This window comes from Uloborus diversus, chromosome 9 (genome assembly GCF_026930045.1).
Source record: "Uloborus diversus isolate 005 chromosome 9, Udiv.v.3.1, whole genome shotgun sequence".
NCBI lineage: Eukaryota > Metazoa > Arthropoda > Arachnida > Araneae > Uloboridae > Uloborus > Uloborus diversus.
Window position 1 is genome coordinate 115,175,066 of NC_072739.1, and position 24,771 is coordinate 115,199,836.

The 24,771-nt window shown below is 32.4% G+C and overlaps 1 protein-coding gene across 1 annotated transcript in view; it reads right to left on the bottom strand.

Moving 5' to 3' along the window:
* Positions 1-280: 280 nt before the first annotated feature.
* The window catches only part of LOC129230452 (kinesin-like protein KIF11), a 41,691-nt gene continuing 17,200 nt past the window's right edge, over positions 281-24,771 (bottom strand). Inside the window, exons 4-11 of the mRNA XM_054864851.1 lie at positions 16,444-16,522; positions 12,414-12,596; positions 6,962-7,177; positions 6,786-6,852; positions 4,492-4,570; positions 1,634-1,826; positions 498-586; positions 281-419 (exon numbers count right to left, since the gene is read on the bottom strand). Coding sequence (XP_054720826.1) covers positions 281-419; positions 498-586; positions 1,634-1,826; positions 4,492-4,570; positions 6,786-6,852; positions 6,962-7,177; positions 12,414-12,596; positions 16,444-16,522 — 1,045 coding nt within the window. The remainder of the gene's footprint in view (positions 420-497; positions 587-1,633; positions 1,827-4,491; positions 4,571-6,785; positions 6,853-6,961; positions 7,178-12,413; positions 12,597-16,443; positions 16,523-24,771) is intronic.

Sequence of the window (24,771 nt, forward strand, 5' to 3'; positions counted from 1 at the left end):
ACATACATACATACATACATACAGGTGAAGCTAATAAAAGAGTGTTAAAAATTACAAAATGTTCTTCAAAAGATGAATAAAATATCATCAAAGTTTGAACAAATTCTGATATTTCCTTTCCTGTTAAAAAAGATTCACGAAAAACACTTAAAATTTTGGTTTTGTAAGCTGGTTTTCCCCCTTAAATATAACCAACTGTTTACAACTGTTCAAGTAAAAAAAGTATTTTGCTTGTGCAAAAAAAAAAAAAAGCTTCAAACTACAGACACACTCACAAAATTTAAACAGTCAACATGCATTTTTTAAAAAAGTAAACAAGAAGTAAATGTACCTTCATATTTTCTTCCTTTAATAAGCTGTTTGTGTCTGTCAACTCAGTGATCATTTCTGTCTTCTTTGTAAGATCAGCTAACATGTTGCTGGGACAGAAAATAAATATGAATTTTATGCATGAAATTGGTTGTGTTAAAGCACATAATCGAAAGTTCCAAACTTACTTATAATTTTCCAAATCAACAAAAAACCCTTCTTTCGAACGTAGTGCAACAAGATCTTTTCTAAGTTTCTCTATTTCATCTGCATATTCCTGGAATATTAAATGAACATCAGTCTACAAATATATAATATTTCATACAGTAATCTGTACATCTGAGAGCAAAGGTTTGCCGATTGAGCAGGACCTGATTACTGAATAGGTCAAATAGGCCATGGACTAGGGTCTCCAAATGGCTGAAATTTAGTCTATGGCTAAAATTGTTTCAGCCAATGGCTAAAGTTATAAAGTTTGAATACATGGGGCCCCCCAAAACAGTATTTGGCCTTGGGCCCCTCAATATCTTAATAGGGCCCTGCCTTTGAATATAAAAAATGTAACTAATTTTGGGGCTTACAGTCTGTGGTCCATGCAAGAAGTCTGAGGTCAACGTTTTGCCCAAAATATTTTTCTTCTTCAGAATCTAAATGAATTAATAGGGAATTTTTGGTCCAAGTTCTAAATTCAAGTTCAGACTTCATCCCGCTGACCCCATTTGTGCTCAAAATAAAACTGAAACACGTCAAGTGAAACAGTGAGTGGATCATAGCCTAAAAGCACAGAAATTAGTTGCTCTAATCTGTCTGTAAGTTTAGAATCCACTTTAAGACATAAGATATAGCTTGACCATGGAGAAATGGCGAATGAACTGGAAGCGGAAACAGGAAACTTCATTTTGTAATAAGTAGAATTAGCAAGATTGCGTGAGCATTAAAACTTTAACTGCTGGCATGTTCTTGCAGACTCTATCTATTACAAATTGAAGTGTCTTGTTTCCCCAACCTGTTCATCTGCCATCTCTGTGGTCAAGCTACAGTAATAACTTTGACGGAAGGTAGCATTACTGCAAACTAACAACAGATGCACACATAGACAAAAGACTGCATGCCAAATAGCAAGAAACATACTGTATGTTTAAAAAGTGCCAATAAAATATGAAACACAAACAGCAAAAGTAAACAATGTATACAAAAACATAATCAATAAATAATTCAGAACAAAATTCATCATCAAAAATGTTAGGCATCAATTCCTAAAATATAGAAAAGGTAAGGACAAAAATATAGCTGTCAAGACTTTTCAAACACAAAAATGTTTTACCCTTATGAGAGCACGCTTTGTCATTTTCTGATTTACTTCTGGTCTGATAGTAATGCTCTTTGCTTTCGTTGCATAGTCTAAGGTACTGAGTGTTTCATCAAAATTGCACAGTGCAGGAGATATTGTAGCAATAATAGATGTTTTTGTATGTCCACCTAGAGAGTCTTGTAAAAGCCGTGTCAGTTTACTTTCTCTAAAAAAGAAACAAAATAAAAACCATATATAACAAAATACTTTTAGGTCCTGAGCACCTGAACTTATCTTTTCTTATATTTAACAAGATACAGTATATTTTTCTTATGTGGGCAGGGGGACATTAGCAGACCTGCCTTCCCAAGTTGAATTTACAGGTCAGCCAAAAAAAAAAAGAAAAAAGGAAATTTAGAACTTCAGAAAAAACTTCTGGAGATTTGTATAAAATCTGGGTGCATTGGTAATTCTAAAAAAAGAACGTGTTGCAGTTTAGGGCAGAATTTCTACTCTATTATCACAGGAGAGAAAAAAAAAAAAAAAACCTTTTTTTTTCTTCTTAATTTATTTTTTGATGACAACAGCAAAACTTGTCACCCCATATAATCTAGCATTGAGCTGTTGAAAAAGTAGTAGTGGGGTGGAGGGGCAAAATGGTTAACTAGTAAAGATTAGATATATTTTGTATGGTTTGAGTATAGCTATTTTTCTTCTTGGAAAAATATTCAAACTGGTATTTTTACTAATGCAATACAATCTATATTTAAGATTATCCTCCAATGTAAAACACTATTCTTTTTTTTAAATATTATTATCAAGTTATTCCTTCATATCTAAAATTGAGCAAGATGCTATTATTGTAACTTTTAGAATACAATTGAACTCTTTTAATACGATCTCATGTTTAATACGAAATCATGGATAAAACGAACATTTTGTTCATTAAGTTTGTTTTGCTATCTAATTACATTAAAAATTTCCACATATAATACGTACATTAAATTGAAAGTCTTGACAAGACGAACAAAAATACTGAACTCTTTACTTGTTAAATACTATAATTTTGTTTTTTAGAAATCATTCATCATTTTCTTAAGTAGTAGAAGTCCAGTTGTGTATCAAGAAGAAAATATTAAATATTTTGCACAGAAAATAAAGCCAGTACGTTTGTTTGCCTGTGGACATTTCAATTTAATCAGAGATAAAACTGTTCATCTTCAATTGTGGAATACAACCTGTTCTGCGATTGCCAATTATCATGTTCCGTTTTCAATATTTTCCAAAAACATTCATTTATAAAAAACAAGTGTTTTTTTTTTTGAGTGTAATAATAGATAGAAAAAAATGCATGTATTAGTAGTAACTTTTTAAAATATAGGTAAGCATTTTTTTGTTTTTTTCACAGCATCACTCATTCACGGTTGTTACGAATAACGGCTAATACAAACAAATTCATGGATTTTCGACACTTCGTATTAACCGAGTTCAACTTGTTGGGGAGAATTTCTAATCTAATAATATCTCCCCAATGTTTCTTTGATACTAGCAGAGTGAGTTCGGAAATAAGACTTAACAAACTATTTCTAACTTGCATGAAGTTTATTTAAACAATAATGTAAATAGTTAAAACACGCTGTAAATGATAAAAATAAATACTAAGAACACAATCTCTCCACATGCTATTTTTGCATGAGATAACTAATACTGCAATGCAAACTGCATGACTATTGACTAAAAACTTGGATGAAGTAAACCCATTGGGAAATAAGCTAATTCCAGCTCATCATTTCTAATAAAGGGCGAGCGGCACGAACAAGCAAGTTTGAATGCCGATCGAGCGACCGCCTACAACGACGAGAGATGATCAAAGAGAGAGAACATAAGCCGCGAGCAGTTTAAATATCCCCCCGGGTCATTAGCATATCCGAGTCACGTGAACGGACACATCACTGCTATCGTTAAGCACACGTGCCATCAGATTCCTTCTAGAAGCATCTAAGACGTCATCCACAACGGAGTTCCCGCCACAGGTGGACGAAAGTGAAACAAACATTCGGTCGATTCGACCAATGTGAATGAATGCTGATAAGAATCTTTTACCCCAGTCATGCAGAGTGATTGGTAAATACATTGTAAGTAAGGAAAAACATTCTTTTACTCTTGGTGTTGTGAGGTGATGAGATAGGATTATTTACTGTTGTTATTAACAGGCATTTATGCCTAACACAACTGTACTTCCTTTTTGGAGAACATATTCCAAAAGATTACCAAAAAATCTACATCTAAAACAAAAATTAAAAATTTTTTAAACATTCATTTATATAGTCTTGCTCATGTGCAGTGCAATCGGTGCCATTCTAAAGTAAGTGGTTCTCGTGGAAAGGCGCAATCAAAACTTAGTTCTCAAATTCCTGTTGTCAAACTGAAAATAGAGCAAAGAATCAACATTAAATTTTGCTTCAAACTTGGCAAAACAGCTGCAGAAACATACGAAATGTTGAAACAAGTTCACTTAAACATTGGAATGGTTTAAAAACTTTCAGGACAGGTGCAAAAACGTCGACGATGATCCACACACAGGTTGGCACCAGTCCGTACGCATGCTGGAATCAATTGAAAAAGTTTGCATTATGGTGACAACAGGAATGGAAGAGCTACGTTTTAATGCGCCTTTCCACAAGAACTACTTCAGAATGGTGCTGATTGCATTGCACATGCGCAAGAAAATGCTCTTCAATATGCAATCATTAACGCCATCTTCCGGCTTTTCGTTCTCTTACAGTTACGTCAGTCTTGGAAATTAATACCCGGACCTTGTATAATAGTGTAATGTAAAAAAAAAAGAAGATTGCAATGATTTTGCTTACAAAACAAATTTGAAGACATACCTGTAAGGAACATGTGGTTGCTTCTCAATCAAAGCTGTAATGACTCTTCCTAAAGTGAGAAGGCTTTGATTTATATTACCTGTGGGGAAAAAAACAGGTTGCTAAAACGCACACACACTTAAGCATGTATATTAAAATTACATTTGAAAAAAAAAATGCTGCCATCTAAATTCAAGGTTTGTAAGATGAAGAACTAGGAATGTGATTACTTAACCTTTTAAGCGCCAATTGTTCCCAAATAGAAACATCAACTTTAAAAAATCATAAAAAATAAAGTTTTGCTTGTAAGGACTTAATTTTTTTTCTATTTATTACCAAAAATAGACCTGAATTTTTTGAAGAAAAACTAGTTCTAATTTGCAATTACTGTTTTCTACAAAAATTCGCAAAAATGTGCTTTTTTACCGATTTTCACAGAGATAGATTGAAAAATTTATATATATATTTTAAAAATGCTTAACCGTTTTGATATTCTAGAGTAACAATAAATAGGGATCCTTTTGACGACCAAATATGACTGATAAAAATTTCCAACAAAAATGTAGATCCTATAAGCGAACAAAGTTCGTTGTTCCCGATCCGGAACATTGGCGTGATCCACTATACAAAACTGGGCAATTTAAGCTGCTGCGTAAGTTCTGTTATGTGATTAGTAAAAGCCTCAGAATTGAAAACAACCTCTATTGATGCATCTAAAAACAGGTGGGGGATATTTTGACCTTTCACTGTTCCCCTCCCCCCCACCTACCGCTCCAGTTTGAGGGTGGGAGTGATAACAAAAAATTGTTTTGTATGTAGAAATGAAGATGTTTACAGCTCTTCTTAGTATCCCTCTTAGGCTTCAAACTGCAAGCAATAAATTCCCCTTCCTTGGCACATGAGACTTTCCGGAGATTCAGCCCCCAATCATTTTTTTTTACATTTTGGCCTACTATCCCAGTAAAAGTCAGATAAAGAAAAAACAAACATGTAACAATAAATCCCATGGGGAAATTAAAATCAATCTTGATCCTGTACTAAAAGGCAATTTATTTCAAACAAATTTTGTTGGAAACAATTCTTGTTGACTAACTTCAGGCTCCGACTCCTAGAATTTTAGAGTAGTCGACTCCGACTCCTGTACACGAAAATTAGTGGGATCCGACTCCCAAACTCCGACTCTTCCTTGGTAGCTTTGGAAAAATTTAGACCTAGAGAAAAAAAATGACTGACTCCGACTCTTGGATTTCATATAATTGGTATCAAATTTTGAATAAATTTGCTTATAAGTACATTTTTTTTTCTGTTTTTATATGTCCTGAAATATTTAACATTTGAAATTGAAATGAATGTGACAAATAGTGTCATTTATATCAATCGTTTCTGCATAAATAACAAAACTGAAGCCATAGCAAGCGTAAAGTGTATTCGATTAAAAGTCTTAGTAAAACACTTAACGTAACACGCCAATGTTCCCAAATGGGAACATGCCCAAAATGTTAGATTAAAAAAAATTTCGAAAATTTCTTCTAGCATTGTGTAAAGGGATGCCTAACAGTCCTATTTTTATATAGTAATTCAATATTTTACATTTGGAACATAGAGTGGCATTTAAAGGGTTAAATTACTTTATGAAACAACGTGTGTGTATGTTGATTGTTGAGGCACAATAAAAGTTTTTGAAGGGCTGTTTTACTCACTCTTGGCAATAAATATGGCCAAGCTAGCCCATTTGGAGGCTTTTCGCGTAATTTAGCAGACCCAGAGTGAGTTCAAAATTAGAAAAGTTTGGTCTATGATACTTGAAGCTGAAGCTTTTATTTTACTTTTCCATTTTTTTACACCCCTTGTATTTTTTACATTTTAGTCACTTTTAGGCCAAAATAGTAACAGTTTTTTTCACAAAATAGCAGTTTTCGGCTTAATTTAGGTTGAAATAATTGTAATAGTCTGCAGCTCTTTAAAATAGTCGCTTTTTTAGTCTGCAGTGGCAGCTTTGCCATTATCAACACATAAAAAGTGGTTCATGATAACCCAAAAATGAGTAAGTGAACAGACAAAACAGAGTGGAAAAGAATCTACATTTCTCTTACTGCAGCTATCCAAAAAAAAAAAAAAAAAACTTTACAGAGTTTTCAAAATGTATCCACTCAACTTCTTAAAACTATTTCACAAAAAACACTTTCTGCATATCAATTACATAGTAGAAAAATGTAGATAAATTATTAGAGCTCAAGGTACATTTTGATAGTTAAAATAAATGAAAGGTTTAGAAATGGTAGAAAAGTATTATCTTTGAATGCAAATCTTAATACCAGCTTCTCTAGCTCTTTTGTCAACTGCTCCAGAACGTCCAACATTTTCACTGCCAGCCAAATCAACCTTAAAGAATAAAAAATATTTATTCAAATCTATAAATTAAGATTAAATTAAGTTCTATATGAATAATTGAAAAAGTAAAAAGAAATTAATATAAGAAAACTTTTCTTACTAAATTCAATTTTCCAGTTTTGATGAGTTCTTCCCCATCTATTGTATTTTCTTTTACACGCACAGTTACAGAAAAAACTGTATGACTTCTACTGGAAGCAGCATTAAGAAGGGTAGCTGCAGTTTGTCTCCTTGAAGTGCCTTTTTCCAGTATACTATAAACTTCATCCTTGGAATCAACCTTAACTTCTTCTAACCCTTGGATAATAACAGACCCCTAAAATCAAAACATGAAAAAATTCGAAGTTTTCATAACGCGAAATCCATATGAAAACTATAAAAAGCATCCAGCTGTCAAACCAGTTATCAACAAAACATAAAAACTAATTACTTTTATTTGAAAACTAGAAAATCACCCGTCAAGATATGATGAGTGAAAATTGCTTCTACAATTGAAGAAGCAATAGCCTGTTTGGTGATATTTTGATGGCTGAAATTTTAACCCTAACTCCAGTGGATTAACTGTAAATTCCAGTAGGTTTGTGTTCATTGTTGACCACTTTTTTGTTTCTTCAATCCCCTGAAATGACAGTCTTACCAGTAAAACAGTTAAGTTGACGGATCCAGTTCAGCCTTGGCACAATAAAGCCTTTCCCTGCATTTTCAACATTACCAAAACATATTATCAAATTATCATGACATGACGTAAGTTACATTGCTGATGATGTCAGGAGCATTACTAGATCATTGGCTATTATTATATACATGAGGACAACCTTGTTTCCACTTATGTTAAAAAGACAAATGGGGAGGCATGTGAAAGAGACTGTAGACAGGAGTGAAGGAAGACACCAGTTTTCTATAGAAATACTTTGGTATTACCTGGGAGCATAGAAAGAAATAGTCTGGGGGGAAAAAATCTGGAAACTTTGGCAGGGAAAACCAGTTTTTCTGAGGGAGGGTCTAAAGTTTTTTTTTTTTTTTTCCCAAAGAATGAAAAGGTTTATTTCCACTCAGGAGAAATTGGATATTTTGAAATTTCAATCACAAACTTGAGTATTCAGGAATTTATAATACTTATATTACAAAGCTTTTTTTTTTTTTTTGTTTAAACATTTTTTCATGTTTAGTATCCCAAACAAAAATATTTTTGATAATGCAAACTGTAAGATAATTTAACTTCTCTGTGTACCTAAGTAAAATTTGCTAATTTACTTATTAATAATGCAATTATATACACAAAACAGAACTAATATATCAATAATATCAATTAGTGTAAATATTTAAGTATAAATTTTATTATATTTTTATTTTATGTGTGTAAATATTGGCACGGCTAGAAAAAGCCCAAAATCTTTGGGGAATACCCCCCGCCCCCTTTTTTTTTTGAGAATGAAATAATTTTACTATTGAGGGAATGATCTCAACTCGGGAAAAAAATGGTTTTTGGAAGTTCTTGCAGAAAATAATGTATTCAGAAGTTTATTATAATTATACTCTTTTTTTTTTTTTGTTCAGCATCTCACACAAAAAACACTAACTTTGAAAATGGAGGCTGCAAATAATTTAAATTTATTGAGCACCAAAGTATTTTATGCTACTTTTATCTCACTAAAATTTAAGGTATACACAGGACAGAATTAATCAATAACATCAACTAGTGAAATATTTTGATTTAACAACTCATAAAAAAACACCCTACTCAAAATTAAGTGTGTTAATTTTGGGTGTTTTGAACTTGGAAAAAATAAAGGCTTCTTTAAAAGAAAAAGTTTTATGCATTACTAGCCAGTACCTGCACAGCGATGCTCATGCTAAGAATTTAAAAGAAGTCCATAGGAAAAAAAATCCATTCTCTCCCCCCCCTATGAAATGATCTTTTTTTTCCCAACTAAAATGCGTACACACCTTTTCAAAACACCTACTCAAGTCTCTTTACTCTGTGGTGACCGGAGCAGAATAGTCCCAACGTAGTCCATGCGTGTCGTAAAAGGCGACTAAAATGGATACCCAATCTAAGGTGTGAGGCACCGTGCTGATGGATGGATGGCATCTGGGTTGTATAATGTCTAAACGGTCCCTTCAAGGAACCGGGCGAAACCTCGTTGTAATTTGCGTTGCACTCGTACAGGGTGGTTGTGCGGGTGTTGACCTTTTACCACTGCCCAGTTCCCAGCTCCTTTGGAGCTGGACACTGGCTTGAAGGAGAGAACCAGCAACCTTGCTGCTGGAGGAGGTGAGGGTGCAGGTCTGCAACCCACTGACTGGTGAGTGGGCATATCTGCAACCCACCGACACTGCAGTAAGGGGGGCAGGGAATACTCATTTATGTACAAAAATGCAACAGGCACAGGCAGGAGAGGGGAGGCTGTTACAGAAGGTCAGATAGTCAAAAATTGAGTTTCTAAAATTAATTGCAAAGGGAAAAAATGGGGGGTCTTTTGACATCTTCCAAGATAATCTAAAGTTGATTTAATCAAATCGTTACTTCTCTTTTCCTTCATTTTACTAAAATTGCCTAAAAATGCAAATTTTAATGTGAATTTTGAAAATTTCTCTTAAGATTGACCTGAAACCTGTCCTTCGACCATCTCTAACACCTGCTAAGATTGACTAACACTGAGCCTTTAAGACTTCAATTCGGAAAATTTTCCTGGAGATATCGATTGATCTACCCACCTCTATCCCTCTTCTGATTCAAAGACAGTCTAAAACTTGTAATGACTCATAACTTTTGATACATATCTTTTGGCTTGAGGAGGCAGCTAAAAACCGCAATCTTGACCTGGATCGCCCTTCCATAACGTTAATGCAGACTGCGCTCATGCTACTGAGCGCTTATTGAAAAAAAAAAAAAAGGTTGGGGAGTGCAGGGGGAAAGGGGGGGGGGACGAATATTGAAAAAACCATTTAAACCCATATTGTTGAATGCTGGCCGGCCTCGCCTTCAAAAATTTATAATGTGGCCCAAGAGTAAAAAAGATAAGTCTTACCTTGGCATATTTCATGAGAATGCTGCTCCCCCTTTCAAGCTATAGGTGAGACTGGGGATACTTGATCCCTAGGGATATATGATCCCATAGCCAAAAATGTACCAAAATCATTAAGTAGAGATTTGAAACCAGACAATTATATTATACTTGTACATAAAAAGTGGCAACATTTTTGTTTTTATTCAGCCATTTTGTTTTAGCTCAAGAAATGATCGTCTGAATGTGTCAAGGGAAGCTTTTTTTTTAGGAAAGCATTCCGAAGTTTACATCATCCGTTAAATACAACTTTAAAAAAATTCTGACGTGTAATGTTAAAGTATAGACAGTCTGTACTAATTGAGACACATTTTTAGTAAATTGCTGATTGTTAATAATAGAACGAGTATGATTGTAAAAGCCGCATATTAGGGATATTTGATCCCATTGTTTAGAGGAGTACATGATCCCAGGGATCAAGTATCCATATGACAGTATAAACAGAATGAAAACAATATAAATGTTGTTTACTTAGTTGACATTAACTTTAAACGTTCAAAACCAAGTTAGCATAATAAAATTTATCATGGTTTGAGTGATAGATTTAAACAATCACTACAGTAAATATGCTAAACAATTGAAATATTAGTTCACACTTGTAACCCACATAACACCTCAAACATCTAAACATAAACTAACTCTACTGATAAATTATGTTCTGATCAGCCAAATGAGCTTGAACAAATTGATATCTATGTCAAATCTTTGTTTGAAAGAAAAAAAAATATTTTGCTATAGTTAGATTTACAACAAAAAAGTGAGTGACCCATTATGTAGACCCATTAGTGGAGAGAATGCAAAGTTGGATTACTAGAGTTTGAAATAAGTTTTCTGAAGCAAAAAGGTAATATGCTTAATCAATCTATTTTTCCAGAAAAATTGACAAAAATGTGTTAAACTGCACACATCCAGTTGGGTTGAGCAGAACTTTAAGAACTACAACAAACAAATTGTTTGCATTTGACTTTTCAGGTTTTGAAAACATATAAACTAGGCTTTCTTTTTTATAAGTACACTGATACTTACATTTCTTTTCCCTCTTTTTAAAAATTAATTCAATTGATGAAACTCTTAATTTTATTATTGCACGACAAGAAACAAATAAGATGATTTTCATGCTTGTCATCCTATTTTTTTTATTTGTTGTAATTTTAGCTTCAATACACTACTTTTAAAAAAATTGTTAGATTTATTTATAAAATATAGTATGGTACACAACTGTATTGGATAATAAGTAACTGTTCAAAAGCATCATAAGTTCATGAAAGCTGTCATTTTTTTTTTTTTTACAAATGTCTAGTGAAATTTCAAACTATGTTATTTTGTATTCATATTATTATAATACAATAAAGAAAATTAGAAATGGTGTTATTTTTTAAAAACATTATGTAGAGAACTAAAATCCATAAACACATCGCTGATGTAATGAAAAGCCTATTTATTTTCTCAGTGGGATCATGTATCCCTTGATGTGGAGATACATAATCCCTTCATGAAATTCTTGAAAAACATTATTTTATAAAAACTATCTGATTAATTTCAATTAAAAAATACTGCCAGATAGAGAAAATTACTACCTTTGTTCACGTACTTTTTTTTTTTGAAAGACTGATAATTTGCAGCAGAGAAAAAAAAAATGAAAACTAAAGTAGAGATCAAGTATCCCCTAAGGTGCCAAATATGGCAATTTTGAATTTTAAAGTTTTATTTCAGAAACAAGGTAAAAAAAAAGTCTGAATCTGATTGAAAAACATGCTTTTATTTCAAAATACAGCACAGTAAAACCTGTGAAGTTGACCACCCTTGTAAGTTGAACACCTGTTTAAGTTGACTGCTTTATTCAGACATGGACCCTTATCATATAAATCTACCTCTGTAAGTTGACCACCTGCTTAAGTTTACCACTAAAGTAGTGCACCACAAGTGGTCAACTTACACAGGCTTCACTGTATATAAAAAAAGATAAGTATTACCTTTTCTCCTTCACGAGATAAATTAATTTCAAAAACTTGTATTTTATTTAATATTTCACCTTACTTTTAAAAGTACTCAAAATTTTGTTTCATATCGATAAAACCAAAGATTAACATTACCTAACTAGAAAAACTTCTACAGAATTCAAAAGTTTTGAAAATTTTTTGCATATCTCTCTAGTTTAAGAAACATATAGCATTTAGTTACCCATTGAATTTTGCTAAAAATAGGCTAACAGTGTTTGATTCAGCATTACTAAAGAAAAAATCAAGCTAGATCTTTTCTGTAAATGGATTTTATTTCCTTTAGTTTATATTTTACTCCATGAAAAAACAGAAAAACCCATATTTGTGGAAATTATGTGGAATTACCCAGACAGAAAAATACCGGAATTCTGGTGAAAAACCCAGAACACAATCACCCCTGAATATTCTAGCTGCGCTGCGAGTGCTACTAATTGCAACTTAAAAATCAACCAAGAAAAAAGAATTATAATAAAAACAAACTTACTTTTTTTGAGGAATCTTCAAACAATCGCAATCTTGACAGTTCTGTTAAACTCAATAGATCAAATAATTCTTCATTATACAATTCAAGGAACGATACACGGACAGTAAATTCAACATTTTCTTCTTTTGTTAATTCTTCAAATAATTGATGGAGTGATCGAGGAATTATTCCTGCACTGGGATCCTTAAAAGTAAATAAATAATTAAAATTACAAATGATGTCTTAAAACGTTAAAACCGAGTACAAAATAATAAGAGCCAGGCCCGTCATTTTCCATTTTTGGAGTAGTATAAAGGTATAAATTCAATGCAAATCATAACAAAAAACAACAAAAACCATGCCCACTTACATGTAAATACATTAAATTCCTCAAAGCCAGGGGGAGCGATTGCTCCTTCTGACACCATAAGTGACAGGTTTGGATTGTCCCAACTTATAGTTGGGCTGCCCAGGTAGGTTTGGTCCATTTATAGAGACTTAGGAACTTAATGTTGACTAGGGGAATTTCATTGAAAAAAAAAGAAAAAATGCATACATTGGTCAGTAAAAAGTTGCAAAAGGGAGGGGGGTGCAAAGCTTTACTTTATCTTCCATTTTAGTTCCATTGCATATCGCCGCCTTAGATCCCAGGAACAACAGTGAAATATCCTACTGTTGCTTTGAGGCAATGCTGTATTGCGCATAAATATTAAGCAATTTAAAGGTGCAAAATGACCAAAAAAAAATCATTATCTATACTAATATTATAAAGAGAGAGCTGATTTTTGTGTGTTCATATGGTCAAGGTAATCTCCCGAACCACTGCACCTATTTGAAAAATTCCTTCACTATATGAAAGGTGCTTTCTTACTGAATAACATAGAATATCATTTGAAAAAATCCGATAGAGAGTTTTTTTATTCCAATTTAGGCCCAAATTTCACATAAATTGCCAAATATGGGAGTGAAAAATTACTTGCACATATTAATATTATATATCATTGAAAAGGGTAGAAATTTGTATTTTTAGCTTGAACTCTTTTAGGCTTAGATAAAATTTAGGCACTACTTTTTTCATTAAATCTATCAATAAAAAGTGAAGGAATTGTCCCACAGTTTTCTTTTTGACACCATTAGAAAAAGCGACATTTTTAACTCCAGATCTTTCTTGACCTATGGTCAAAAAACTTAGCTTTTATCTTCAAAGGAAAAAAAGTTGTAAGCATTTTTAAATTAAGTTAGTTGACCAAGTGAAAGTACTTGACTTGTGTGATTTATTTTTCAAGCAAAAATTTTGTGAGTTTTTTAACAAAATTTACCTGTTATGTGTGGGATATACTTTTGGACATCAGCTTTAGAGATAGATTTTAGCAATTAAAACCTTCAAATCTATTGTTACAAATTTATTTAATTTATACTTTGATTTTCTACCATTTTTTTAAATGTTCGAATCAAAAAGAAACAAATAGACCATTCCACAGAAAATCAGACATTTTGTCCCACATTGTGGCAAGCTCTAGATTCCCCATCAAAAGTAATAGTTTAAAAACATAATAAAAGGTTTTTTCCCTAAGAAACAATACATAAACGTGATATTTCTTAGGCAAAAATAGTTTGCTTGTTACGTATTTGGAAGTTAAATGTAAATCTGTCAGAGTTTGAAAATATCATAATGTTTTCGGAAATATCAAAAATATCCGATATTTTGACATATATCTTATATTTTCAACCAGCCCAAACTCAAGTCTTCAAAATAGTAAATGCATCTTCAAAACACTCTTTATTTTCTTACACTGTTATTACAATATGCAGACTTAAAATTAAGGTTTCTGCTATTATTTATATCTAACATTTCATTTGACATTTTAATCAATTTTAATGGAATTAATTTAGCATTAGCTGTTTTACTCATTTTTCTTCGATTAGCTAGTTTTACACAGTTGTAATATGAATGAGAAATAAAAAATATGTATTAGTTGGTGCACAGTCATAGGACATTTTCTTTTTTTCTGACCAAAGTTTAATATTAAATTGAGCACCTTTAATCAGAATTAAAATTGTTACATTACTAATAATTTTATGAAAATAAAATAAAAAAAGGAATACTATATTACTTTGTTATATTAATGATGTATTAATACATCTTAAAAATATAGTACAAAACTTTTTGGTTATTTTCAAAAATAAATGAACAATATTACCATGATTAATATTATTTTTACATTGAAAATACCATGGTTGAAAAAATAAATATCAAAAATATCAAGATATTTTCAAAATAAATATCGGATATATATCATGATATACAGTCGAACCTCCATATATCGAACTTCCACAAATCAAAATTTTCTATGAATCGAAATTCCAACAAATTTCTATGTTCATTACATAGAAAAATTGTTTCTATATATCGAAAAAATCTCTACGTATCGAAAATTCTTTCGAGACATTGGTAGATTTTTTTCCCACTTTAGATTGTTTGTCTCGTGAAAAATAAAGGTTAGGGGAGAAAATCATGTTCACTAAAGGTTGCTACGAAACTCATAAGGAATCCGGGGTTGAGGGGTGTGTATAGGTTGTTATTTCGTTCTAGAGTTCTTAAATTCCCTCAAGTTTATTTCAAATATCTTAGTTGTAACCACTAACATTTAAAATCAGTTTCACATTAGCCCTTTTGTCTGTTGATTATCATTCCTAGTTTTTTTAGATGCAGTAAAAATCATTCTAGTTAAGCATATTGATTTTTTACTTTTCTCGCGATTACATAGTCAAAACGAATCGTCAAACGAAGTTGAATTGCCGAAGAATGAAGATGTATGAAGGCGCAAAAATGTAATTTCTTTTATTTTTTTATTTATTAACTTTCATTTAATCCAATGCTCATATAAATTAGAAATTGGGTTTCATAAAGGAAAGAAAGCTTTAGTTTTAATGTTTTAGGAGATTTTTAGGATAAGATAAGATTGTTTCTATATCGAAGTTTCTATACATCAAATTTTTTTCCGGCAATTTACTACTTCAATATATGGAGGTCCGACTGTATTTCATGATATATATCGGCGAACCCTAATCTGTCATGTGCAAGATAAAATGTCTGCTTCTTCATGGAATGGTCCAAAAACTGAATGTAGATGATTTTTAACACCAGAATCAAAAACAAGCCATTTTTCGCAGTAAAAAAGTAAGAAAACGGAACATCTGTAAGTGACATCACAGAATTTCTTTCCTTGGTGATTTATAAATGATCAATATTATATTTTGATAAAAAATATTCAAGTAACTTATTGAATTAATTTTTAATTAAGTATGGAACATATAATACAGATTTCTGTTTGATTTGATTAAATATTAACTTATTTGCATGTAACAACAAATAGACAATCATATTAATTTTTAAAAAGAATGTTCATATCTAATGGGAAGCCAAATTTAATGTAAAAAATATGCACTTTTTCACAGTAAAAATTGTGTAAAGCATTATAACACACCAGCAACATCCTGTCAGCGAGGGGTAGCAGAGAACACCAAATCTTATAATGTTTTGGCAGCAAACAAAATTGGAAATTTTACAAATGTCAACCAGGAACCCTTTTCTGGATTTATTGTCTATTATTACTCACAAAGGTTCTTATGAGTTTCACTATTATATCATTTTTTCCTTCCTCCATATAAAAAAAAACTCCCTTATCAATATAAAACTTTTGAACTTTTTTCTAGTTCTATTCACCTAGACAAAATTTCGTTTTCCTTCAATTTTAAATATTGTAAACATACACAAAGGTTCTTTCAATTCGCAAATAGATATATGGCTGTCACAATTAGTTTCAAAACATAAATGAGAAAATTGTTCATTCTTATTCTGTGGAGAGATGTCATTTAAAAAATCTTTTATCGCTAACGATCCCCCCCTCGTCCCCTTGAATATCAATGTGTTTAGTGAAATAATTATGTAACTGATATTATTCAACATAAATTATCTATTCAGATTCATCAATACATTCTATGAAAGTATCTTCTTATACTATGCAAAAATAATGAAAAAGTCTATTACTTCTTCCCAAGAACACTTTGAATCTCCCCTCTCTCCACCTTCCATTGTATATGTTTTTCCAGTACCAGTCTGGCCATATCTGAAAAATAAAAATGAAAGTAGGAAATAGGACAAATAACCATTGATCAAAATTTAGTAAAATCCAAAAACATCACTAACTCTCAAAACAAGAAGAAAAGAAAAGCAAAAAAAAAAACTCTAAAATATTTTGATAGAATACTTAAATATATTAGAAAAAGTATTCGTAAAGCAAAACTTTCTCTTAAGACAGTCCAAAAAATTACCCTGATAAGACCCGAAATTCGGCATTTGGAAATTTGGCAGGATCTGAAATTTGTAAATTGTATAGTTAATTTTTACTTTTTTCAAATAACTTTTAAATAATTTACTTTTTTCAGGTATGCCTTTTCATTTCTCATCAGCAATAATAAACATATCTTGCAGCAGGTAAACATTTAGGAAGTTCAGAGAAAAATCAGGAATGTTTTATAGCATTTTTTGAAATAAAATGTTTAAAGAACGAAAATGAAATAAACATGTTTCAAAAATAATAGATCAGACATATAAAATTTTCAAACTCGTGTATGAAAAGGTTAACTTTTTTGTAATTGTGATCGTTATGCTGCAGAGATTTAGCCCAAAATTCTAATTACTGGATTATTCCTTTTTTAAGGTAGTCATTGTTTTGATGATTTTGATGAAAATTTGGAAGGTATACACTTCATTAAAGAGTTGGGGAAAAGCTCCCAAAATTCAGCAGTCTTTTGATTGAATCAAGAGACTGGCAGCAATGTAATTACCCATTTTATTCAGAGTTTCAGCTAGGTCGCATTTTTTGCAAAATGAGAAACTACTAACTAAATACGAAATTGAAGCAAGTCATTTTCGCTTTTTTGCCCCTTATAAGTAAAACACTAAATAAATAAACAATGCACCATCCGAGAGAAGATGCTAGCATGGCGATGCTTAATCTTAATTAAAATATTAGCCAAAACTAGAGATGCAAAATTTCCGGAAATTTTGAAATGATGGAAAAAGACCGGTTTTTTACCGTTTTTTTTTCCAGGAAAAATTGGAAAAAAAAGGAAAATTTGATTTTTTTATGTATAAAATTAGGGTTTCTTAACAGCTCTGTGTTTCTTCGAACATACAAAGGGTTAAGCATTAAGAAATATGCTATCCACACATCTGATTGACAGAAATACACTTAAACGTAAGATTAATTAGAACAAAAAAAATTTTTTTGTTTTATAACTGAGAGCTTACATGATCAAACACCAGAAATAAGTCAAATCATCATTCAACCAATAATATTGGTAATGTGTGTCTAATCGTAACAATTACATTTTCTCTTTTAGATTGCCTTTGAAACTTGAAGTATTAATTGAAATTTTCGACTTTCAAACATGATTGATTTTTTTTTTTTTTGAAAGAAAATAACACAATGTAACTTTACCGTCTGAAAATGAAAGCTATTGAGTTTTGATTTTTTTCAATTCAGTCTCAGACCAAATCAAAACTAAATTGGTGTTTCTTAAGCTGAACCAAATCTTAAACTACAGTTTCAGTTGATTCATATGGCCGTAGTAGTCATACCAGTACTTTTGAACAAATTTGAGTTATTATAACCAAGTAATTCTCTATTTCGTATTTTACTTAATAAATAAGATGTTTTAGGGTCATTTGACCAAGAACTATTCTTTTGAAAAATTCTTAAAAAAAAAAGAAGACATCTGAATCAAATATATGGAAGAGCCAAACTTTAAAATACAACATCTCAGCTTGAGCACAACTGCAAATTCCTTTTTTGCTTAGCACGGCAGTATATAGGGTGCAGCAAAAAAAATATCGGACAAAAATTGTAGTTATAGTTTATTCATACAGCCGTAGTAGTCATACCAGTACTTTTGAACAAATTTGAGTTATTATAACCAAGTAATTCTCTATTTCGTATTTTACTTAATAAATAAGATGTTTTAGGGTCATTTGACCAAGAACTATTGTTTTGAAAAATTCTTAAAAAAAAAAAGACATCTGAATCAAATATATGGAAGATCCAGCCACACTTTAAAATACAACATCTGAGCTTGAGCACAACTGCAAATTCCCCTTTTTTTGCTTAGCACGGCAGTATACAGGGTGTGGCAAAAAAAATATCGGACAAAAATTGTATCATCGAATGGAAGAAAGGTAATTTCATTTTAATGAGTGCCTAATTTATTTTTGTCTCTCACTTTATTAGAAACTAATTTACAATATATTACCTAGTTTATGTATTGTTTTTTGGTTTTCTTACAATTTTAAGCAAAATACCTGCTATTTTAAGTTGTTTAGCCAAGTAGAACGACAGTTCGTTTGCTTGTTGTCCCTTGACGAACAGTATTTGAAACGGCATGCCGTTTCAAGTGGCTTGGAAATGATAGTCGGAAATGTGCGCAAAAACGAACAGTGAATATTTCAGTTAATCGTCAGGTCATCCAAAAGTGAGTGCAATGAAATCCTTGGGTTTCCACGACAGAAGTCATTCGTAAGATGGAAATTTGTGACCGATAAGTGGGACTAAGGGAAAAAACAGCTCAAACAGAAGTTTTACGAGTTCCACAAAGTTCAGGCATTTGTATGACTCCAAAGGTGCCAGAAACGTTTGAGACGGGCCGCAAGTCCCCGCTGGAAGAGATACCTTTCACTGATTTACTGTTCAATCGGCTCACATCCCCCAGAACCATAGGATTTAGTCTGTAGACACTCCAAGCACCTTAGAAAGTGTTAGATATCGCCAAAATACGAAGTCAGGCTTGGTCTGAGATGGAATCAGCACAAGCGACAAAAAATCTCTAGTTTTTTGTGAATGAGGGCCGTAAAATGAATCAAAAAGTGAACTAGAAGGACATTTTAGAAGTTATTGCACTTCTGTGGGCCTAAGAGCACTTCAGCATTGTATATATTAGACAACATTTTCCTTTAACTCCACACCGATTCATATGGCCAAAAAGACAAGAGTGGTGCAAGGCGCATTGTTTTTGACATAATATCTTTAGAGTGGACGTTCTACTCGCTCGACCTCAATCCCATTTACTACACTGTATAGCCTATTTTGGAGTCAAAGGTCTACCTGAAACACACATAAAATTGAACTCTCTAAACCAATTACTTCATTGGGAATAGGATTGATTAAAGGACTTGCTGCCATTGAATGAAAATTTCAATAAGCAGTTGTATCTCTATATTACTGCAAAAGGCTGCTAGTTTGAAAGCAATTAAATTTATTGATTGCTAAAGGTCTTCTGATATTATTATTTTTTGTGTTTTGTTAATTTATTTGTTTTTAATAGAGTTTCTTAAAAATTGTTTGCCCGTTTTTTTTTTTTTTTTTTTTTGGCGGGGCATCCTGTACATTTGGTTTGCACAGTCAGCAGAAACATAATTTTGTGATTAAAATTATGCTTGTTTGTTTTATGAAGAAGGAAAATAAATTCTTCACTAAGGTTATTGGCTTTGCTTTTTTGCAAAAAGTATTATTAAACATTTTTTGATCTATATGCAAATTATATTGTCATACAACAACTTGCATTAATGTTAGGCAGTGTTTCAACATAAAAGGGGGGGGGGAGGAAATTACATCAGAATTTAAGCGTGAGAAATTTGTAATCACTTTTTACTGAAAATTTCAATTAAAACCCTGAAAAGTTGAAATTTTTTTTTTCCAATTTTTCCGAAGTGGAAATTTACTCTTTCGGAAAAAACGGTTTTTTTCCAGTTTTTTCGGAAATTTTCCGTTTTTCCCCCCGACTGTTTTCATCTCTAGCCAAGACATGAAAATTACTATTAAGGGGGTATTCTAAGTCAAGAGGCTAAATTTTAAGGTGATTTTACAGGCTTAATAGAAAAAAAAAAGAACAAAAAACAGCAGCTAATTTCATTCTCCATTTTTATCAGTTTTTTTTTTTAAACTTTAAAAGTATAAAAATGCATAATAGTGGGGGAAAAATTCAAAATTGTAGTTGGAGGAGGCTGGCAAAGTGGGGACTCTAAAACTAGTATGTTGTGGCCATCACGAAACTTTCTTCTATATTTTTCTTTTTTTTCTGATCCTTCCCCATGCTTGACGAGGAAGCAATATTCCTAACAAAAACAAAATTACACATGCAAAAACTTGACGACCATCCCAATGTCTGAATTATTGCAAAAGCAAAGCAAAGAGCGAAAATTGAAAGTTATTTCAAAAGCCTTGCTTGAATTAATTACAAATATTTTATTTGTTAACAAACATAAGATGGCAACAGTTAAAAATTTTAAATCATCGAGATAATATTTCCGATCATTTCCATACAATTAAAATCACGAGAAATACGCAGACGACAATCTATTACAATTTATCTTTCTTATTGTTGCATTAATAAAGCTATTTTTATTCGAAAAAAAAACCAAGGGGCAGATTCAACTGAAACATTTTTCGAACGTTTTCCCCTTTTCCATCGAACGCTTCGATCAAAAGCAGTGACTCCGGCTTCAACTGAAACGATTCAAACGTTTTTAACCATGTGACACATCCGAGTGGTTGGATTCGAACTATTGTGAAGATTCGACTGTTTTATTTGTTTATCTTGCAGCAATGGCAGACGAAGTAGCGGCCAGAAATCACTATCGCCAATGACAATATTTTGCTATATTCGCATCTGCAATTGATTTGCAGGTGAGTATTACATTTTTATTACAAATAAATACTTTTATGACTTCTATAACGATGATTGCTGCTTAAAATTAAGTTTTTATTTAGTTCGAACATTCATCCTTTTTTTAAACTTGAAAACATCGTGACAAGTTTCCAAAATTAAATCAAAATTTGTTTGGCAAGAAGCTATTTTATAAAAGTTCCTCTAATTACGAAGTAATTGTAACATATGACAGCATTGAGTCTTGATTATTTTAGGAAATTATTTAATGAATTATTACTTTATTTAATGAATATATCTATTTCCGAAACTTCTTTTACTGCTTACATCTAAGGTTAATTAAAAGATATTGCTTATTACTGAAAATACTAATTGTTTTTTTTAATTTATTTTAAATTCTATGAATAACAACTATGTCTATAAAAACTTGCTTCTCTTGTAACTGATTAGATTTCAATAAACAAATTGAAGCATCTAGGTTTAGTAAACTACTTGGGTTTTCAAGAAAACAGTTTTATATATTGCCCCCCCCCCCTTTCCAAGCGTTTAAATGCTTGTAATTTGTATAAATAAGTATAATATATATATATTTTTTAAGGAAATGAATAAAAAACTATTATTTTTCATTTAAAAATACATTATTTTGAGAACTTTGAATCATATTATTCTTAGCAATTTCTTTGACATTCCAGATGCTGTCCACTTGCACCTTCTCAACGCTGGAATCTTCTAAGAGGGGCAGGAGAATGGAATTCTTCCAAAAGTATCAGTTCCCAAGAAATATGAAAATTACGGATGGAATGCAACTGTCCAAACAAAGGTGCAAGTACCTATTGGGTTCCCTACTTGAACAGAAGAGGGAAATTTGCTGTGAATATCAACTTGTGAGTACAAAACATGATGTGTTACATATGCATGTAAAATTAATATAGTATATACAACGTACAGTGCATGTGCAGAGTCCGACAAAAATTGTGAACTCTTGGTAGCCAGAAAAAAATTGTAGGCTACCGACAAATTATTTATCCGAGTTAATAGGAAAAATCTTAGCTTCTGAAAGAGACTTGCTCTAAAACAACTTGTCACCTAAACTTTTTTTTTTTTAAGTCACCTGTGTGACATGTTGGATCCAGTATGTTTGGTAGAACTGGTGCCTGACCTGTTACTTTAAGATTTCCAATGCTGAGATCAATTTCAAAGCTGCTTTATATATATATATATATATATATATATATATATATATATATATATATATATATATATATATATATGGCTTTTCTTTGATTAACCTTGTTGTACCAGAAATTGAGCAATCCCTGGTCCAGCACCCTCAGAAGTATTGTTTCACTTCGAGGACTTTGTGACCACAGCATATTTAACATGCCCCAGTCACCATCAGCGAACACAAAGATTCTTTGTCCGGCTGTCTTCGAACTCGGTACCCTCCAGTTACAAGTCCGAGGTTTTTCTGATCAGGCCAGCACTGAGCATATATTTTAAACAGGGTGTCATAGCGCAGACTGCGCCATTAAATTTTAGGGGGTGTTTTGAGGGTTTTTTTCCTCATTGGGGAAGGGGGGGGTAGCAATATTTAGGTGGGTGCACCTTAGGTGTTAGGGGAGTGGGCACCTTGCTCTACACCTTACATTCCAGAGTGTCCTGTACATTCTACTATACATAGTTTAATCTGAAATACACCATCGTATTTCATGAATTTCTGCCATAGCCCTGGCTGTAGGGCGGTAAATAACTGAAAATGGTTTAACCTGTTGGATACCCTGAAGCAGGGCCATCCCAAGAGAGGACCTCCCCCGGGGCGAATATTTTCTGATGCCCTCTTGCCACACACGGAGTGGTGGGCATTTTTTGGAAAAGTACCGAACATTTTTTAAAATCAATTATTACATAATTAAACATGTAATCTGAAAAGTAATGTGTTAAATTTAAAAAACTTTTTTTTTAATAAAGAATTTGAAATGTACGAGTAGTAAAAGCTTAGTTTATGGCGCCCTTTCATGTCTAGGTGCCCGGGGCAATCGCCCCCTCTTCGGACGGCCCTGCCCTGAAGACAGCTCTGTTTTTTCATGCAGACCAGGCAGAAGCTGAGCTACCTCTGATTTAGCACCCCCAGAGGTATTAATTGAAGTATGTGACTACAAACACATTTACTGTGCCCCCAAGTTGCGAGTCTGACATCATATCGTCACCTCAGAGCAACAGTATGGTACCTTAGTGTTATTTCTGGAATTAGATAGCTCACTGTTGCTCTGAGCAACGATATATACGGAATACTGGGTACAGCACTAGATATTCGAATATATTAAGCTTAAAAGAAACTGTAGACAAATGAATATGAATTGTTTATAAGGTCACCCACTTCTAAGATCAGTTTCAAACAGTCCGGAAGGGTGACCTTATATCGAGATATAGCTCGATTATATCTATTATGAATCATTTTACAACACTATTTTTGAAATTATTGATTAATATATTCAAACTAATTCATATAACTTTCTGAAATATATATTTTTCACGGATAAGTTTTCTTTCTTCAGAGTCAAGTAATGAGGTTCGGTAGAAAAATCAAGTTAGCAGACAAAATGTTATACTTACTATAGTTGGGGCAAACCTAACTTGGCAGTATTGTGAAGGCTAGACCGATCCTATCTCAGTATTGCATCATTGCCAGGTTAGGTTTGGCCGAACTATAGCTACCTGAAATACACCGCCAGCTCAGTCATTCCAGCCGAGGACTGCAGTTTTGTGCTTATTAGCACTCAACAGCGCGGCATGACTGAGCTGGAGGTGGAAAACCTCTTAAGGAAGCCAAGAGTGCCAGACAAATTGAGTGCTAATAAGCACAAAACTGCAGTCCTCGGCTGCAATGACTGAGCTGGCGGTGTATTTCATGTATTTCTGCCTTAGCCCTGGCCATGTTGCCAAGAAAAAATCTAGTCAAGTATCCTACCGTAGGTAATTTTGCTGTTTTGACGTGTATGTTTATGACGAGACTCCTGATAATTTACTCAATAAAAAGTTTAGTTGTTTGTGTGTGCACAGGAGAGGGAAGGGACACCCGTGCCCAATAGGGGCCCAATGTTTTCAAAACTAGGCTTGGAATATAGAAGTAAACAATATGAAGGGGGGGGGGGAACTCATTTTGGGATGGGCCCCAAAATCTCTGTGGACGGCCTTGTGTGTTACATATTTTTGATAATGCATTGATACTCTTATCCTTCTTTTGTAATTTAGGTCTCTGACATTAACTGCAAATAATTGGAGTTGTTGGTCAGGTTGTACCTATGATTCTTACATTTGAGTGCCAAAGATACTGATGATGACAGCAAAGGAAACTAATAATTCCGCATTTGTGAAAGCAAATAATGTTAGAAACTGTGTAGCACAAATCTGCAATAAATGAGTTTCTACTTGTAATAAATGTTTTGTTTTATTGAAAACAATGTTAACTATGCACAATTGATAAGTTTATATAATTTTGATAAATTTAAAATTAATGGTAGTTATTGTTTAATAAAACATTGCATGGCTAATTACAGGAACTGTTTTTTTTTTTTTTTTTGGAGGAAGGGGGAGAAGTGTAATTTTTGTGAAAACTGATTAAAAAAAAATTTTGAATTTTGACGTCTTGAATTCA